Consider the following 19361-nt stretch of genomic DNA (forward strand, 5'->3'; position numbering starts at 1 on the left):
CCAGTCTCAGTGGATGGGTTGTGGTGGTTTCAGTTTAGGTGAAAACGTTTTCTGGTTTTTTTTATTTTGGTACTGTGCCCAGCGCAAGGGTGCTTATTGATGCTTTGCTAGCCATCAGACGTATCCTTCACTGCAAAGCTCCCACCTAAGTAGAGGTGCTCCACGGCTATACCACCACACCACTACGGGTTAAGATGAGCACCAACCAGAAGCAGTAATTACCTGCAGTAACTCTCTTATCAAATAAGGAAATGAAGCATTGTCTTCAATGCTGGCAACTTTCTTAATTAAAAGTCATTGTCATAACTGAATGTTTTGGAGTAGAATATGTCCATGTATCCTATCAGTGTGGAATTCAGCTGTGTTATTATAATTACTTAGTAAGTTACTTATATGAAATTGTTATTTTCATGATAAAATTAAGTTTCATATATACTTACGAAGTAATTACGGATTAGAACCCTCCCTCCTTGCCTCTCATGGACATAAGGACACAAACAGAATGAGGTTTTCTGCTAAGTCGTTTCCAGTACTCCCATTGGTGGGCAGTACTTGTCACCTACACTGAAGTATTGAAGCGCTACTGCAGTTTTTTAAATAAAGGCTGCTGCATGAGTTATAACAATAGCTATGTAATTACTTGGTAAGTATGTATGAAACTTAATCTTATCATGAAAATAACGAGTCTTTCATAAAATACTCCCTCCTCGACCACCCTGCTACGTCTCTGCACTGGCCAAAGGCAGTAGTGACTAGTGACATAAGGTGAATGAGGAGCATTCCCCATTCACCCTTTATAACCACCACTTGATTACCTTGTTATCAAGTTCAACAGCTGTCCCAGCTTCCCCTGAGGAATTTCCCTATATAAAAGGCTCTGGTTTGTATTACCTTGTAAAAATACAGATTACTTTTAAAATATATTTTTCTCATTCTTTTCATAGTGCTTATAGAGTACTTTTTGTTATACTACACTAAAAGACAGTGCTCAAGTTTCTTTGCAATGTCTTTTATCCTATATGTTACTTCTTTTCCATTTAGTATCTTCTTACTTAGTTGACCAGTATTATCATCTTTATCTTGCTCCACTACTCGTTTCTTATATGCTCATCCTGTTTAGAATTACACTACAGTATAAAAATGAAATTGTTAAAATGCTAAAATTTTTTAATAACAGTAACCATTAAATTTGATGGTAGAATTTAAAGATAAAAAATAGGTGTCCCTATGGGTGCTAATGATAGCCCATTTATATTTTACATTTTTATAAATTATATAAATTCTCACATAATGCCTTAGAAGCCTGATTTGGTATAATTGAGTAATAGATGTATTTTATGGTAATTCATTGTATCCCATGGTACTTGAAGATTCCATTACTAATAATTACTGGTAAAACAGGAGTCTTCTGAGATATATTAAATTTATTAATAAAATTAAGATAAATAATAGGGCTGCCTACTTTGTACTCCTATGCACCACTTCTATGACTCATGAAAGGACTTAACGAAGGATAAAACTCCTGCTTCAGAGAGACCTGTTCATGCCTTTTCCTTTGGGTGAATGTTTTGCCAGGGCTAGTATTTCTCCGGCATTTTCTTTGTTCTCCACTATTGATGATGATGGTATTCCCAGAGCAAGTAAGATGGTGGCACTTGAATACTTGACAAATATCATGCACTCGAGATTCCAGGTAGTCCATCATTTATTTTCTTGATGACAAGGCAAGGAGAAAAAGAATCTATCTCTCAAGCCTGCATCTCAGTTGGTGACTGGAGCTGGTATTGTGTCTGTTCTTTTGTACTGCTCCTGTGTCTTCATCTGCTGTGGAGGAAGGGAGCCCTTTTAATGCCATGGGCTTTGCGTGGCTGTTCCTCCAGCAGATTCATCAACATCTTGGGTTCCAGCCCGATTGAGCCCCTGATGTGGAAGGCAACCATGGCTCGTGAGAAGGGAGGGAGGAAACATGGTCATAATTCCTTTTCTTCATCCTCTTCGTTGTTGTTTTCTTTATACTCATCTTTTTTCTCCTTGTCCCTGGGCTCTACTGTGCTGCATAGGTGAATAAAGAAGGTGAAGTCTAAGGCCATGTTTAAGAAGTCCAGTTGGGCTTCTAATATGCACTCCTCTCTCCCAGAGAGGAGCATGGATAGGTAATTCATAATGTCCAGTAAGATATTAGGAAATGAGGTGTAAAAGAAATAGAGATAACATAAAAAATAGTAGAAAATGAAAAAGATTAGCATAATACTGTAAATCCATTGGGCCAAAAAATGAGAAAAGAAGAAGAAAATGAAATTGCACTTCACTTCTGGGACATTAACGAAGCAGTCTCAGTGGAGACAGAAAACTGCAAAATATTGCACTAAAATCTAGAAGGGTTCTTAGGATGAACCGGGGAATTACATGTTTATTAGCTTGGCTTAAGAACTTTTAGTGACTCTCGTTCTTATTTTATTATTTTCTAGTTTCATAACATTGGTTCTTATTTTATTATTTTCTAGTTTCATAACATTGGAACTGCAAAAACTGATTTAAGAGTATTCCAACTATTCTAGGTTTATCTGTCATACAAATATTTTCCATATCACAAGAGACAGAAAAAGGCTTGCAAAAGATGATTGCAGTAGAGTAGACTGATTAAGAACAAGTCAGAACTTGAATATCATATTGAATGTAGGGCCAAAAAAAATTTAAAACTTTTGTTTTACATATTTGAACAGTAGAAAACAATTCATTGTATTCATTGTACAGAAGCAACATTGCTGTCTGTAATTGGTTATGGAAGCAAAATATCTGGCTCGGCATCAGACGCAACACTGAAAACGTTAGAGCCAGTTCATAATGAAGGCCTTTAGAATATGTTCAGGAGCTTTTCGATCATCTCCGTAGCGAGCTAGTAATAATGAAGAGTGCTCTGAGAATTCAGACAGTGATTCTCAACCAAAAAATTATTTGGATTAAGAGAGGTGTTTATAAACAATCATCCACCTCCTTTCCCAATTAGAGCTAGAAGATTGTTTGAGTTGCTAAATATAAATATACAGTTACCTTTAATAGTAAAATTACCTCCCCCTTGGACAGTGAATAAAATGAGAATTTGTACACACTTAAAATATTTATCAAAAAGTTATTCACATACCCCAGAACCCCATAGACAACATACAGTAGAACATATAATCCGAAAAAGTCCACATTACGCAATATACACTGCGGATCTAAGTCACAATACGGAGTGGGATATGCTGCAGTATCCCCAGACAAAACATATCAGTTTTCTCTACCAGATAATGCCTCAGTATTACAGCTGAGTTATGTGCAATAGCATCAGCCATAGAAATAATTAAAGAAGCCTCATTTAATGATTTTGTGATTTATAGCAACTCCAGAAGTGCTATAGAAGCCATTCAAAGCTATAACAAAAAAACTTATATTGTACAACAAATTAAGTTTTCAGTCCATAAATTGTATTATAATGGAAAAAATATTGAAATGTGTTGGATCCCTGCCCATGTAGGGATTAAAGGAAATGAAGAGGCTGATAAAGCAGCTAAAGAAGCAGTCCACATGATAAGAGTAAATATAAACATCCCTATTAGTGACTGTATAAGATATATAAAAATAATCATTGTAAGTAAATGGCAAAATATATGGAATGAAGAACCTGAAAATAATAAATTAAAACATAAAATCCAATGTTGGAAAATGGAGATCATCATGTCAGAGAGAGACACCTAAGTAATTCTTACGCATCTTCGAATAGGCCATACTTGTTTGGCACATGGATACTTAATGAACAGCCCATGTGGCCCTTCTCCCGAATGCCCAGATTGCAAAGTGTTGATAACAGTCAAACATGCATTATGTGAATGTCGAAGATATAACCTGCAGTGATTATAAAATTTTGGAAATAGATCAATGAAGGAAATTTTGTCAGAATCTCCTACATTTTCAGTAATACCAATTCTATTCATGAGGAGCTGTGAATTAGTTGATAAAATATAAAAAGTAAATAGTAGAAATACAAAAACCCTTAGATGTCTAATGAATTTTAAAACAACTAAATTTTGAAACTTTACTTAATTTATTTTAATGCTGTATACCTTTTTAGTGAGTATATGTGGAAACACGAGGATAAATGTATTTACAGCCAGTACCTGGTTATTGGTGGTGGTTCTGTTCTGACGGTGTGATGATAACCGAAAATCGCCAAAAACTGAAAATCAGCAATTTTCGGGGCTTTTATGACGATTTTCGGTTAATGGTGCCTCTGTTAGGTATGTGTCTGCTCCAATTATCGGCGCCAATAAGTGGAAATCGGCAATTTTCGGCACCGAAAATTGCTGATTTTCATTGCTAGATAACCGAACTAGCTGTTAACCGGCGACTGCCTGTATTGTGTGAGTGTGTTCCAGTATGAGAGCGTATACCTTTGTGCAGTTTTCTATTTCATTTTCATTCACTCATCACCCCACCAAATGACCTATTTGGTCTCAGCGCCAGGCTTCTAGCTAGACCTGTCATTTCATCCAAATCCTTTGGGCCAGCCCTATGAGAGCTGATAGTCAGCTCAGTGGTCTGGTTAAACTGTTTTTAATAATAATTTAACATAAGGGTTTCAAAAGATAAAGATGGCAGTATTATTATTAATAATGCAGCTATGACAGAGCTGTTAATGAGTACTTTACCAGTGTGTATACAGTACTTAGGAATACTTAAGAAAAATAGAGGTAACAGGAGTACTAGAATGAAAAACTTGAACCTAAGTAAGTCTTTGGTGCCAGATGGTTTCTACCGAAGATTAGGTAGAATTAGAAGAAATTGCTCTTTACTTTGTGACATTAAAAAAGTTTTAACAGAAATAAATAAAGAGTGAAGATTGAAAATTACAGAATACTGCACCGTGTTCAAGAATGGTTTTTAGGATGAACTGGGAACTGCAACCTGTCAGCTTGATTTGAGGTTTTTGGAAACTACTAAAATCTGTTATAGCAAATGACATAAATGAGACATTTTTCATCAGACAGATTGCTGCTGTAGGTTTTGAAATGGATGGTCAAGCTTAACCAGATTTTTAGATTTCTCGTAGGACATGTTTGGCACATATGAACCATCTTGATGTTTTTTGGTAGACTTAAGAGTAGAGAAATAGATATACTGTGTGTGTGGATCTTCAGAACATTTTTTGACAAGGTGCCACATAAAGTTTACGTAAAAGTAAGGAGTCTGGATATCAGATAGTGTACAAGATTGGATAGAAAACTGTTAAAGTAACCAAAAAAAGTTATCAATGTGACATTCTTGTTGGCATAATGTTACAGTTGATTGCATCAGGATTTGCTGCTTTGTCTTTTGATCTTCATTATGTATAAAAGGATCTGATTTTGGGCTGACTAGCAAAATATCAGGTTTGCTGGATAAGAGTGGTTATCAGTATTGATAACAATACAATGAGTGAAAGGTCATTAAATGGCAGATACCATTCAACTCAGAGTAACTAAGGTTGTTAAAACAAGAGTGCCAAGTGTAACCTACTTGGTATGACTGAATAAAATGAAAGCTTTCGGGGTCATTATCTCCAATGGTTCAAATCTTGAGCTGTGTGTAGAAGGTAAAAAAAAAAAGAAAAGAAAGTGCAAGGTTACATTGTATATCCAGTTAGTATTAGGGTAGTGACATTACTAACATTGTGCAGTTATGGCCCACATAGAGCATGTTTTTGATTGTGATCATTAATCAGGGAAATGCTTAAAAAAATTATGAATTGGTGCAAACAAGAATGCTAAGGTAATACCATAAATCAGACACCATGAATATCAAGGTATAGAAAGCTTCAATTTGCAGTTTAGGAAGGCATTGAGTAAGAGGTCAGTCAGTAGAAACATGGTTGAAAAGTAAAGGACAGAAATAACTTTGCTCTGTCAGTGTGGAGATGTAGCAGAAAAAACTTTGACACTAATAGTCCCTGTGCAGTATTCACTTGTAGGTTTGAGGATACACAAAAGGTATATAGGGCTCCAATGTTGTTTTGATATTTTGCCCAATGTACCATGGCTGTAAGTAAAACTATCTTTGCAATGATGAGATGAATAAATTCAATTGTTGTGATTTATTGTATGATGTGAATTTCACTTCTTGCTTTATGATGATATTTGCAGTTTTTGTCTTTATAAATTTTATTTGTATTTATATGCATCTGTCAGCTTTTGTGAAACTCCTTTATAGTGTTAATAAGCACAAATATGCTTGTACTGTATTTATATTTTGCTCAACTTGTATTGGATCAGCTAACTGGGGTAAGTTAGTATAGTAGTATGGTATAATTGAACTGCTTAATGGTGATTACATGTGGAGGGTGATGAATACATTCTTCAGCCTTAGCAAATCTGCACTGTTGAAGTCTTCAATTGCCTGAATGTTTTACTTGAATTTTTCATGCACGTACTTATATCAAGATTACTCAAGTGTATTTGTTGTTTGAAAGATTACTTTAGTGCAAGCACACATTTTTCATGTGCAATAAAGCTGCAAACCTTTAGTAATTTTTTTGCAACTACTGTAAGATTCAGATCTTTGTAAAGGTTTATTCTAGGCTTGCCTATGCCCTACTAGCCTGTGAAATGATCATAAGACAGTATATGATTTTACTTAGTAGTTATTAAAGGTTGTAAAGGGAATGTGTATGATAAAGAAATTTTAATTCAGAGTTAAAGTCAGTGGTTTTAAAGAAGAAAGGAGCAAGAGATATCAATCACAACACACTGGGGATGTGCAACAGAACATTGAGTTTTCTTGTTCATTTCCCAGTGGAGTGTATTAATATTAGTAAATTTAATGTAAAAGTATTATAATATATTTTTATTCAAGTGTTTATAGATTTCTTATTCTTACATTGTATTTTGAACAGGAATTATGATGAAATGATAAACAACCATTTAATATCAAACTATTTGTACTTAATACCTTAGTGTTTTTACCTTACGTATAATATTTTAGCTTCAATACATTAAGTTTTAGCAAAAATACAGTAACAAATCTAAACTAAATTTTTAATGTGTTACTTCTTATATTAATTTTTCCTGATTTCAAATTTAATTATATTTTGTTATGTAATAGACCAGCCAACTGCACAGAACTATATATTGCAATACACTCCCCGAACACCTGAATTAGCCCTGGTCACCTACCAACCCGAACTACGTCCCCATAGCTTTTACCCACTAAGTGGGTAATAAACTGTCAGCGTTACCAACGCTTACAGGAAAACCTTGTCAAATGAGTTACCTGAAGTACCATTGGCAACACTGCTGCAAGTTCCGGCCGAGTTAGGCCGAGATCCCCAGTTGCTTTTTGTTCGCCATGCTGTGTGGATGTGTCCCACATCAGGCGAACTTTTCGTCATTTAGCCCGACCCCCATTTAAGAATTTGGACATCAAATCACGATTTGGACTGTTTTCAACGCATTTTCTCCTGGATGGATACTTTATTGATAGGATTTGGAACTTCTCTCCCGAATTTGACTTTGGGATCGGTGGACTGTTTGGATAAGTCCAAGACGACGTCATCAGGCGCCCGATGCTTCCACTTTTACATCTTTGATGACAAAGCCTTCTTCTGCTGGAGATGCTGACGCTCATTGGCCCTACACACCCTGCAAGCGTAGGATGAGTACCCTCAAACACGATCGACATTCTGTTTGTATTTTATGTAGGAAGATATGGTGTAGTATCAGTCAGATAGGCGACGAGTCGTGGTCGGTAGATCAGATGGAAGAATTATTCAAAAAGTTAGACAAGTTATTAGCTGAGAATGTCTAGTCTATTTTTCTAGCTTTATGACTAAATTAATGGAAACTAGAGATAAGGATAGTAGTAATAGTGCTGTAGATACTAATCGTTCTTTTTCAGCCCCCCCCCCCTGCCTGTTCCAGAACCAGCCCTAATGGGTGTCGGGGGTCATGGAGAACCGCAAACCTCGAAGGTAGGATTTGCCCCGCACGGAGCAGGCAGTGTTGGCAGCAGATTTCCCCTTCCTCTAAAAGCGTAAGTTCTAAGGTGGATTTAGAATTAGGAATCATTCAGAAGGGTAGGAATTCTAATTTAGGAAGTATTCAGGAAAAGAAGTTGAACGTGGTCTTCTTTGGGTTCAGGTTTGGTTGGGGTCGCTAATGTTTAGTCTCTCATTTAGATCAATCGTTGGTTTTATTTCCTGCTTCGTGCTCTGTGCAACAAAGGTTTCCAGATCCGTGGAGGGTCGTTCATCTTGCAATGGTGGTAATTCTGGCGATCGAGTTTTTCCAATATTCATGATCATGTCTTAAAGAATTTTCTGATTTGATAATGTCTATCAAGATAATCTTTGAAATCTATGGCCTCTTCGGCCGCTACGGAATTTTCCCGTTTTTCCCCCTTTTCTTCTAAGCCTTCTTCCATTGCCCTTCTCAATCTTCTTTTCAGTCCACTCTTTGGGTGGCTCTCGGGGTCTTTGTTGTGCATCCTGTTTTCTTGGCTTTTAACTCAGCAGAGCAAGGCTTTCTTGCTTCAACCCTGTATATTAGAGTTCAGCGGCCCCCTCTCTCTCTTTGGGGTTAAGGGAAGGGGTACTTTTTACGGACCTGTCGTCTTTACCACCTTTTGCAAATCCGGTAGTTTCTAAGGCATCTGGTCTAGTTGCTTCTCAGGTGTTTGCAGAGGCATCAGCAACTCCTTATTTCATTCCTTATGGGTTCCTAACTGTAATGTATCCTCCGCGATTCTTGTGGATGCTACGGCAGTAGGCGATTCACCTGCGCCAGCATTCAGTGTATCAGCACCGATAGTTTCCTAACTGTAATGTATCGTCCGCAATTCTTGCGGATGCTACGGCAGTCGGCAATTCTCCTGCGCCAGCGTTCAGTGTATCAGCACCGATAGTTTCCGCAGCCTTTCCATTCTCCAGGATAGTTGGCAACTACCTTCTTCTGTTACCTTCGGTTCGGTACCTCGTAAGTTCCCCTTCAATACTCCTTTGAGTTCGGTCCGGTTGGGACCTTCTCCATCTGTCCAACGTCGGCGTTGGGCACTCCGGTGGTTACTCCGAGTGTGGCCTCTTCCTTCTTCCCTCCTTCGGTTTTTTCTTTCTCAACTTTCTGGCAGGTTCCTCTGTCCCTCCATCTAGGCATCCAAGTTGGTTCGCGATTGATACGTCAGATGTCTGTCTCACGCACCCAGGTGTAGCAAGTTCCGGGTTTTCGAGTTCGGCGTTTGCTAGGGATCGGCCTTCCTCTTTCCTGTTCCGGCTCGGTCGGACCAGTCCGACAATCCTCCGGCTCAGTCGGACCAGTCCGACAATCCTCCGGCTCGGTCGAACCAGCCTGACAAGGATTGTTCATTTGAAGAAGAGGATCCGGTACCGGATATTAGTTCTCCTTCGGCCAATGAGAATGAGTATAGGTGGATGGTAGACTTCATCCTCACTTATCCTCAATCCAAGGTTCCGGAGGAGCCTACACTACCGAAGCAACGATGTTCGAGTTGCTATATGCAACAGAACCGGTAGTTGCTCAAACAAGATGATACTCCCTCTGGTCCGGTACTGCCTGACACCTCATCACTTCGGTGTCAATAAGGCTGGCATACCAGGTTAACATGTCGCCTGACTATACTACACTCTTTGGCAGAAGAGGAGGGGCTTCTTTTGAAGCTTCCGCCTCACTATCCGGACATTCGGCGAGGGTTCTGTTGAGGGCGCCTTTTGCGCTCTGCAACAGTCTTTTAGGGAGGAGGATATCTCCTCCATGGTCTGTTTCGTTTCGTGTAGCCGTCGTCAGCAGTAGCGTCACAGCAAGCTATGATTAGTGTGGCTGTTCTGGGTTCAAGGGATGTGGCCAGTATAACGAACTTGTTGCTTCTAACTCATGTCTCCAGTGTTGGCAATTGTGCATCGTTGAAGGTACAAAATGTGGAAGTAGAGGGTTTCTGTCTAACAGGGAACAGCTAGTACCCACTTGAAGAAGCCTTTTAGGGAGAATGTTTTCTCTCTCTCTCTCTCTCTCTCTCTCTCTCTCTCTCTCTCTCTCTCTCTCTCTCTCTCTCTCTCTCTCTAATTCCAGGGTCATGTGTCTCCGCATGCTTTCTCTTCAGGTATGTCTCAGGAATCTTGTGTCTCCGCATGCTTTCTCTTCAGGTATGTCTCAGGAATCGCTGGGACTTCCACATCGAGAATGCAGGTATAATCTGGAACGATTCTCGATTGTCAGATCGTCTGTGATAGTCAGAAGCGCATCTGACATCCGGAAGGTCTATAGTCTCCCCTCTTCCCGACGTTTATCTGTACTCAGATGCCTCATATCAAGGTTGGGGAGCAACCTTGGAGGAACCCAGGCTTCGGGCCTCTGGAGGGATCGGGAACGAGAGAGTCATAACCTTCGGGAACCTCAGGGCTGTAAAGGAAGCCCTCAGGTGTTTCTCAGTCCTAGTGCGCAACACAGTAGTGAGTCTGCTTTGCGACATCGTAACTGCCGTGTCGTATCTGAGAACTCAGTGGGAACAAGATCATTAGAACTTAGAGGTGTATACTTTCCGCCATTCGGTCTCATTCATCAGGTAATCAGGAATTGCGGTAGTGTCAAGACGTCTATGACTCTAGCTCCAGAATTCCTAATGCTCCTTACGGAAGTTCTGATGTTCCTCCTCATGCGGAAGATCTTTTAGACAACCGCATTTTCACCATTATCATCCAAACTCTTGCGTGATGAACCTAGTTGCGGGCGACTGCCGAGCAAACAGCTAGACAGTTCAGACACTCTAAAGCTATGTCTAGACAGTGTTTCTTTCAGCTTGAGAAGTCAACCCGTAAGCTTTACCAGGTCAACTTGACATGGGGAAGTCTGTGGTGTAAGGAAGGTCATTCCATCTTTAGGCCTGCTATAACCAAAATAGCTGGTTTTCTTTTATTTCTTTGGAAAGTCAAGATTCTGCCATTTTCAGCTATTTCTGGCTACCGCTCAGCACTTTGCAGTACATTTTTCTGTCTTCCCGAAAATTTCTAATAGTAAGATCTTAAAACTTTGACTTGTTACATTCCCTCGAGCTCCCTCGTGAGATTTGTCGTAAGTTCTAATGTTAAGATAATTGGTTAGGTGTTTTTATTTCTTTCTTTCGGCTTTAGCTGCAGGTAAAAAAAATGGGCGAGCTTCGGGAAGTTTCCTAGGCGGGAAATGATAAGTATTTCTCTTCTTTTAGAAGTCGTGGCCGAGGCTAAAACTCTGCTTCATTCGTTTAAGGTTCTTTATCTGCAAGTGTTTGGTTCCGGCATCAGCGGGGATGTCTTTATGTCCGATGCAAATATTTATCAAAGGTTGATAAACTCCGTCCGCTTCTGTGTACACTTCTTGTCTCACCGCGGAATCCTTCCCGTCCGCTGTCGAAGGATGCGATTAGTTACTTTCGGAGAAAGGGTTCCTGGTTCGTAAGCGCTCACCACATGAACACAGTTGCGGGCACGATTCTCGTGTGGTGCGAGGTTTATGCCCTTGAATGCAATTTAATTTGACGTGACATTATATTTTGTATTTAACAGTTTTTTTTCATTACCGCACAGTATTCGGAGTATGTCTACTTCTTCATCTTTTCTAAGGAATGGTTCAGAGTCTTCTATTGTGGAGGTAGTTTCCTTGCGAGTCCGTCTTTGTTTTCTTCCTTCACTTAAGAGACGTTCAATTTGCCCCACCACGTATAGTGGCGAATTCTATCTAGGGTGTGTTCAGTTAGCTGAGGTGGTATTCTCTTAGTGTGAAGACTCGGAAGGTTATTCACTTAGTCCACATTTAACGGCGAAGTCTATTATCTAGGGTGCGCTCATTTAGCTAAGGTAGTATTCACGTAGTGCAGTGATTATTAGGTTAACCAGATAGAGAAATTCCTTGTAGGCTTTAGAATCTTAAGCAACAGTGATAGTATAATCACATGAACTTAAGTTTAGTACATCTTAAGTATCCTAGTCTTTGATAGTTTCCCTACGAGAGTCCAAAGAGGTGCTCTCGTAGGCTAGCCTAGGTTGTTTTGTCAGCGCTGGGATACTTCTGCGCTCGTTGGCCTTTGCCGCAACCTGCAGGGCGGAGGGTCATCGGCTCGGCACACTGTCTCATTCCCTCCTTAATGGGTAGGCTCTGAATAGTCACTTGGCAGATGAACTGTTCTCCTTTTTTACATGAAAGTTATTCTCTTAGTCCGTGTGTAGCCACTAACCCTTCTATCGTGGGTGCGTTCATTTAGCGAAGGGGGTACTCTCTTAGTGCGGAGGTTCTTAGAGGCAGCCACTTGGAAGTCGGTGTCGGTTTTCACAACTTTCTACCTAAAAGACGTTCAGTTTTCTTCGAAGAAGAATTTCTCGCTTGGTCTCTTTGCGACGACCAACTCGATCTTATAATTACGTAGTAATGTTAAGGGTGGGGGGAACGCTAGGTAATGAATGTAGTCTGAGGAAATTTGGAATTTTGGATTCTCTGTTAGTCGGGGTTCATAGTGAGAATATCAAGTTTGACGTTAGTACTGTGAAGATAGGCAGATCCAGTGGACAGGTTTGGTTTCTTCAACCTCTTCTGCGCAGACATCGGCGGCAACGGACGGCGAAGAACTCGAAGATCCTGCACACTCAACTTCGCCTCCATACACGAGAGGCTACAATAGCCACATGGGAGGTTCTTCGTACCCCTCCATACATGAGAGTGCTTTGATTAGCCACATGGGAGGTTCATTGTACCCCTCCATACATGAGAGTGCTTTGATTAGCCACATGGGAGGTTCATCATTCTCCACTAATCATGGGAGGCTGTGATTAGCCACCTAGTAGGTTGGTTTTTATTTTGCTACTCTCTATCCATGAGGAGGTTTGAATACCACGAGAGGTAGCTCGACTCGGACAGTACCAAGACATGAGACTGACGTCGGGGGTACTCTCTCTACAGACATTCTCACCTGCCGACTGGGATAACCAGGTGAGGATACATTCATTTATAGAGTAGGTGAATAATGAGTTACCTGCTTTCCCTGTTGGCAGGTCAGGCTGAATTAGATTGATCCCACCTCCACTAAATTTTGTTAAACGGGCTAATTCAGGTGTTCAGGGAGTGTATTGCAATATGAAGTTTTCATAATAAAACTAATATTGTAATACTTACCTGAACACCTGAATGATTCCCACCCTCCTCCCCACTTCAATTTGAATAGTGGATAACGCAATTGAGGATCTTGGCTTCACTCGGCCGGGACTTGCAGCAGTGTTGCCAACGGTACTTCAGGTAACTCATTTGACAAGATTTTCCTGTAAACGTTGGTAACGCTGACAGTTTATTACCCACTTAGTGGGTAAAAGCTATGGGGATGTAGTTCGGGCTGGTAGGTAACCAGGGCTAATTCAGGTGTTCAGGTAAGTATTACAATATTAGTTTTATTATAAAAAACATTTTTGTTCATGTTTCATGGTTTCTTTTAAAAATTGAACTATTATCATTAAACATTTTTGTTTTAACAGTCATTCTGGAACGCCAGCCATCAGTTGTTCATATAAAGCTGCAGCCGGTTATCTTTATCCATTAGAACGAGGCCTTATATATGTTCATAAACCACCAGTTCATCTTCGTTCTGATGAAATCACTTCAGTTAACTTTGCAAGATCAGGGTCTACAACCAGGTCTTTTGATTTTGAGGTGAGAGGCTTCGTCTTTCTAGACTATATACAAAATTTTATGATCTTTAAATTACGGAGTAGCCATATTATTTGAGATTTTGGGATGTGAGTGATCACATTTCATTTTGAAGTGTAGAAATGGGAATTTTGCTTTGTTCTTACATAAATATAAACCCTCAGCCTTTACATATGGGATTAACTTTTAGCCAGCTGGAAAACCAGCTGATAAACTTTCGCAAGGTGGTTACAGTATTAGCTATTGGTGGTAGGGGCAGAAGCACCGTCTACCAAGTTAGTGTGCATTCAGTTCTATGAAGTTTACTCTTGGCCGTTCATTTAGACATTTAGACATTGCCTGTACAGTTGTAATTTTCAAAAGATCATGCATTTGCTATTCTCATAAATGATGGCTTTAGAAATACTATCACCAGTTAACTGTTTTTCATCCATCCAAATCAGCAACAATGTCTCAATTGCATGTTTGGGCTTATGTATTTGTACTAAAATTACCAAAAAACAAATGAGGAAACATAGACATTTAGTGGAGAATGGAGATGGTCACTGAGTGAAAGCTACATAGACTGAGTACTTCCCCTTTGTTTCAGCTGGAACCATACATACTTGACACTCCCATATAATTAGTAATGGGAGATTTTCCTCAGAAAAAATTTCCATAAACCAATTTATCCAATAGTGGAGGTTCCATTTTATATGAAAATTTTTTAAGTTTTGTAAAATTTACTGTTTTATATACATAACTTACCCAGTATTTAGTTAACTAAGAGTTTCTATTTGAACGGCAGTTAGAATTCTGGATTCCTGTAGTGATTCTTTTGTTTTGCTTAGGTGACTATGCCCTGCCCACTTTTGTGGTAAGATAGAGGAACAACTTTCACCAACACGACAATTTGTTTCTACCGCTTGTAGAGTCAACACCTGATGTTGTTATAGCAGCTTTTAGTTTCGGATTCATATTTTCTTCCTGGTGAAGTATTTTTGTAGCCTTTTCGGCATTTTTTCTTGATAGTGACTTTTCTGGAATTGCCTTTTTCATGATTTTGACTTTTCAACTTGTTAGGAATGTCCGACACTAGTACCAGTTTCTGGTATTGCAGTAAAGGCTGCAGTACCCGGATGACAAAATTAACTTACGATTGTCACACTTTGTGTTCCAAATGTAGAGAACAAGTTTGTTCTATTAATTTTACTTGTCATGAGTGCAGGGATTGGGGAGAGAGAAATGGAAGACTTTAAATTCATATTTAGCTAAGTTAGACAGAGATTGGAAGAGGAAAGCAGCTGCTAAAGCTAGTGGGAAATTAGCTAGTCAGGTTTTGACTCCTAAATCTGATAAGGCTGGCATTTCTGTTATTCTCTGACTGTTAACCCTTCCCCACCTGCATCAATTAATTCTCCTAAACCACCTACTTCTGGCTCCATCACTTCCAAACCCGATTGCTTTGGCAGCCTTGAGAATAAATTTGATCAGTGATTAAATCTGGTAGTGAGTACAGTGGCCCAGTTAGGGGCATCAGTGCGTGTCCTTATTGACAAGTTTGAAAAAAAGTGCTTAAGGTGAAGTGTCGGTGGAGGAGGCAGCTGCTTGTCCTGCTGATTCTCATAGGCGTCGATCCCTGCCATACTCCCCGCTACCTAGGAGGAGGCATACTAGTAGCCCAAGGGAGGTCAGTGGGGTCTGCCTAGGGGCAGTCGTCCCCTTAGTCCAACCTGTTGCATCCCAGGTTGCGACTAGAGACAGCCGCTGGAAAGGCATCTTGGGAAGTGCATCGGCTTTCATTAAGCTCTGAGGAGTCCTTGCCTCATAAGAGCCACCTTCGTCTCTTCCTCGATGAATCTTGCCCACTTGAGAGATGTTTCTCAGGTTAAGATCAGTCCCGTATCTTCCTTGCAGAGGGGTGAGGGAGCCTGCCTTCGGTCTTCAGCCCTCATGTAGCAAGTGGGACTATCTAGAGCGCTTCTCCTCTCCTCAGCGCCAGGAGCAAGGATCTAGCTCTACACTTTTCGAGCGGCAGCTCCAGCTTTCACATAAGCGCCCTGTTCCTTCTGAGCGTCCTGTATCGGTGAGCGCCCTGAAGCAGCCAAGCGCCCTGATGCAGCTAAGCGCCCTGAAGCAGCCAGGTGCCCTGAAGCTGTCAGACACCCTGTTTCATGGGAGCGCCCCGAAGCTTTCGAGCTTCCTCTGGCGCTTGAGCCCCCTCAAGACTCCAAGTTCCCTGTGTCTTGTGATAACTCTTCTCCTGCATTGGACCAGGCCCTTGCGCCTTTGCAACGTCAACTGGATAATATCCTTCAACTTTTACAGAAGCCTGCAGCGCGGACGGCTCCTGATCTAGACCCGGTTTTGTCTCCGATCTCTTCTGAAGACAAGGAAGGGAATCAGGACTCATATTCTGTGCCGTATGTGGCATTACTCAAGTTGCTTCTGCAGCAGTTCTCTGATTTTTTCACACCGGCTGCTCCTTCCTCTCCAGCTTCATCTTTCATGGTGAGGAATCAGCCTGTAGATTTGACGAGACTTCCCAAGATTGTTCTCCTTTTCTTCATCAAAGAAAGCTATATGCCAGGTAGAGAACTGGCTTTCCGAGAAGAGGGAACAAGGGAAAGCATGTTTTAGCGTTCCACCCTCTCGTCTTGCACGTATGCAATGTTTGTCTTATGCGATGGGAGAAGCTCCTTCCCTGGGAGTGGCTGCCTCCTCCCAGGGGGACGTCTCTGCGCTCATCGACAAGGGGCGTAGGTCGGCTCTCGCTTCAGCCCAGACATTCTTTTCAGCCCAGGAGATAGATCATCTACTGAAGAGTTTATTCAAGTCCTTCGAGGTCAAGTTTGCTCGATTGGTGTGTGGGAGCAGTTGCCCAGAAGCTTCAAGATACGGCATTTTTGTGTGATGAATCATCAGAGCTGTTTAATTTCCTCTCTTGCGTGGATAAAGCTGTTAGAGATGGCTCACAGGAATTAGCTGCCCTTTATGCCATGGGCGTTCTTAATAAGCGTGAACTTTGGGTCTCTTTCACATCGAAGGGCGGTACGGCCCCACAAAAATCGGCTCTCCTGTTTTCGCTTCTGGACAAGCAACATTTGTTCCCACAATCTGTTGTAACCGAGATTGCATCGAGCCTGTACAAGAAATCGACTCAAGATTTACTGACCTAGTCAACGAAAAGCCAGAGGGAGTGGTCTGCTTTCTCAGCTAAACCCTCATCTCCTCTTCAACCAAAGCCCTTTCGTGGAGGGAATCAGAGACCGTGCTCCAGGTCCCAAGGATCAGTTAGATTTGCTCCCCCTTGCAATCAAGGAATCTTCTTCCAAGCCAGCTTCTCACAAGTGAGAATTCAGTCCTCCATGCTCCAGTAGGGGCCAGGCTTCGTCTCTTCTGGGAGAGATGGAGCAAAAGAGGAGCAGATCAGTGGGTTGTGAAAGTTTTAAAGGAGCGATGCTCCATCCCCTAATGGGAGAATCTGCCATTGACCAACACTGCCGTTGTATTGACGGCTTGCTCCATAGGATTGGAGAGATATTCAGCCTTATCAAAGGAAGTGTCCTCTCTTCTGAGCAAGGAAGCCATAGAAGTTGTAAAGAAGGTAAACTCGAAGGGTTTTTACAATCGCCTGTTTGTAGTGTCCAAGGGGGTTGGAGACTAGTGCTCAATGTAAGTGCGTTGAACGTCTTCATAGAAAAGACAAAATTCAACATGGAGACCATCCATTCGATTCTTGCATCCATCCGTTAGGGAGATTGGATGATCTGCCTGGACATGCAAGACCCTTATTTCCATATTCCAATTCACCTGGACTCAAGGAAATGCCTCCTATGCGTTTTCGAGGGCCAGATCTATCAGTTTCGAGCACTTTGTTTCTGTCTCTACTGCCCTGCAAGTTTTCACTCAAGTGTTGGCTCCCTTGGCGGGTTGACTACATGTAGTGGGAGTATCGCGCTGTATCTAGATGACTGGCTGATTCGTTCGACCCCAGAGAAATGTTGCATGGAGTACTTGCAGAAGAATCTTCTTTTAACCCAGGAATTGGGATTGTTAATGAATTTCGAGAAATTTCAAATGAACCCCACTCAGATTCTTTATTTGGGAGTTCGGATAGACTCCGAGTTTTCGGGCTTCTCCATCACTCAAGAGAGTAGAAGACTGCCTGAGGAAGGTAGACCTGTTCTTCTCGCTTCCCTCTTGCTCTGGAGCAATTTATAAGACTGGGGAGACTTTACATGAGACCACTCCAATTCTATTTAAGAGCTTGCTGGGATTAGAAGGTGTATCAGGACCGTCATCTCTTTTCGATAACCCCAAAGATAAAGGAGGATCTGTGGTGGTAGAGTTCCGTAGAAAGACTTACTGAAAGAAAATCTCTCTTTCCAGTGAGCCCCGACCAAGACTTCTTTTCTGATGTGTCGGATCTAGGTTGGGGAGCACTCCTCGGGAATCTGTAAGTCTCCGGGAGGTGGTCTTGGAGGAGAAAGGACTTCATATCAACATAAGAGGGTTGAAGGCGATACATCTGGGTCTGCAACACTTCGCACCACAGCAAGATTATAGTGATACATGTGGACAGTACCACGGCCCTAGTGTATATCATACGTCAAGGGGGAACCCACTCTTATTCGCTCTGCGAAGTAGTGAGAGATCTGCTATGCTGGGCGAATTGGAATCAGACTAGCTTAGTCACCCGGTTCATACAGGGCAAGTGCAATGTCCTGACTGACTAATTGAGCTGCCACAAATAAATTTTGCCCATGGGATGAACATTAGATCTTAGCGCATGTTCCAGCCTTTGGAATTTATGGGGTCAACCGACCATAGGTCTATTCGCAACTTTCAGGAATCACCGCCTTCCTCTGTTGTTCGCCCCCTCTCTGGACCCTCTAGCTTGGGCGACGGATGCAATGATCCTGGAGTGTTCCAACCTGGATCTTTACTCTTTCCCTCCTTTTGGGATGATTTGAGAGGTGGTAAGGAAGTTTCGCTTGCACCACAATGTAAGGATGACTCTTGTGCTCCCTTCTGGCCACAGGAGGGGTGGTTCCCTGACCTGATCGATCTTCTCGTAGATTTTCTGAGGCTCCTTCCCAAGATTCCAAGTCTTCTCAGACAACCCCACATCAGGAAGTTTCATGAAGGTCTATCCTCTCTGGCCTTGACAGGATTTCGACTATCTACAAACTCATCAGAGCGAAAGGATTTTCTAGATCGACAGCGGGGGCTATGGCCAAATGTAGATACAACTCCTCCAATAATGTCTACAGGGCCACGGGGACACCTTTTAGGAGTTGTTGTAGAAGCAACAAAGTTTCTTCTTCTGAAACATCTATCACTCAGATAGCAGACTTCCTTTTCTAATTGAGATCATCTAAGGGGTTGTCTGTCTCAGCAATTAAAGGGTACAGAGCGATGCTCAGCTCTATTTTTCACCGTAGAGGTCTAGATATCTCTTACAATCAAGACTTGTCCGACCTGGTTATATCCTTCAATATCTCCAAGTCTAAGAAAGAATCTTGATGTAATTCTTAGTGGCTTTCTGACCCTCATTTTGAACTATGCATTCTTCCTCTCTAAGGGATCAACATGGAAAATTCTCTTTCTGGTTGCCTTAGCAACAGCTATGAGAGTAAGTGAGCTTCAGGCAAAGACAAAAGGATCGGTTTTTCGTAAGGGAATGCAGTTTGC

General features: G+C 41.4%; 1 protein-coding gene across 2 annotated transcripts in view; it reads left to right on the plus strand.

Moving 5' to 3' along the window:
* Positions 1-19361, plus strand: part of Ssrp (structure specific recognition protein) — a 118442-nt gene that overhangs the window by 57732 nt on the left and 41349 nt on the right. For both annotated transcript variants that reach the window (XM_067133971.1, XM_067133982.1), the window contains exon 8: positions 13514-13688. In XM_067133971.1, the coding sequence (XP_066990072.1) occupies positions 13514-13688 (175 nt within the window). The remainder of the gene's footprint in view (positions 1-13513; positions 13689-19361) is intronic.

This window comes from Macrobrachium rosenbergii, chromosome 3 (assembly GCF_040412425.1).
Source record: "Macrobrachium rosenbergii isolate ZJJX-2024 chromosome 3, ASM4041242v1, whole genome shotgun sequence".
Lineage (NCBI taxonomy): Eukaryota > Metazoa > Arthropoda > Malacostraca > Decapoda > Palaemonidae > Macrobrachium > Macrobrachium rosenbergii.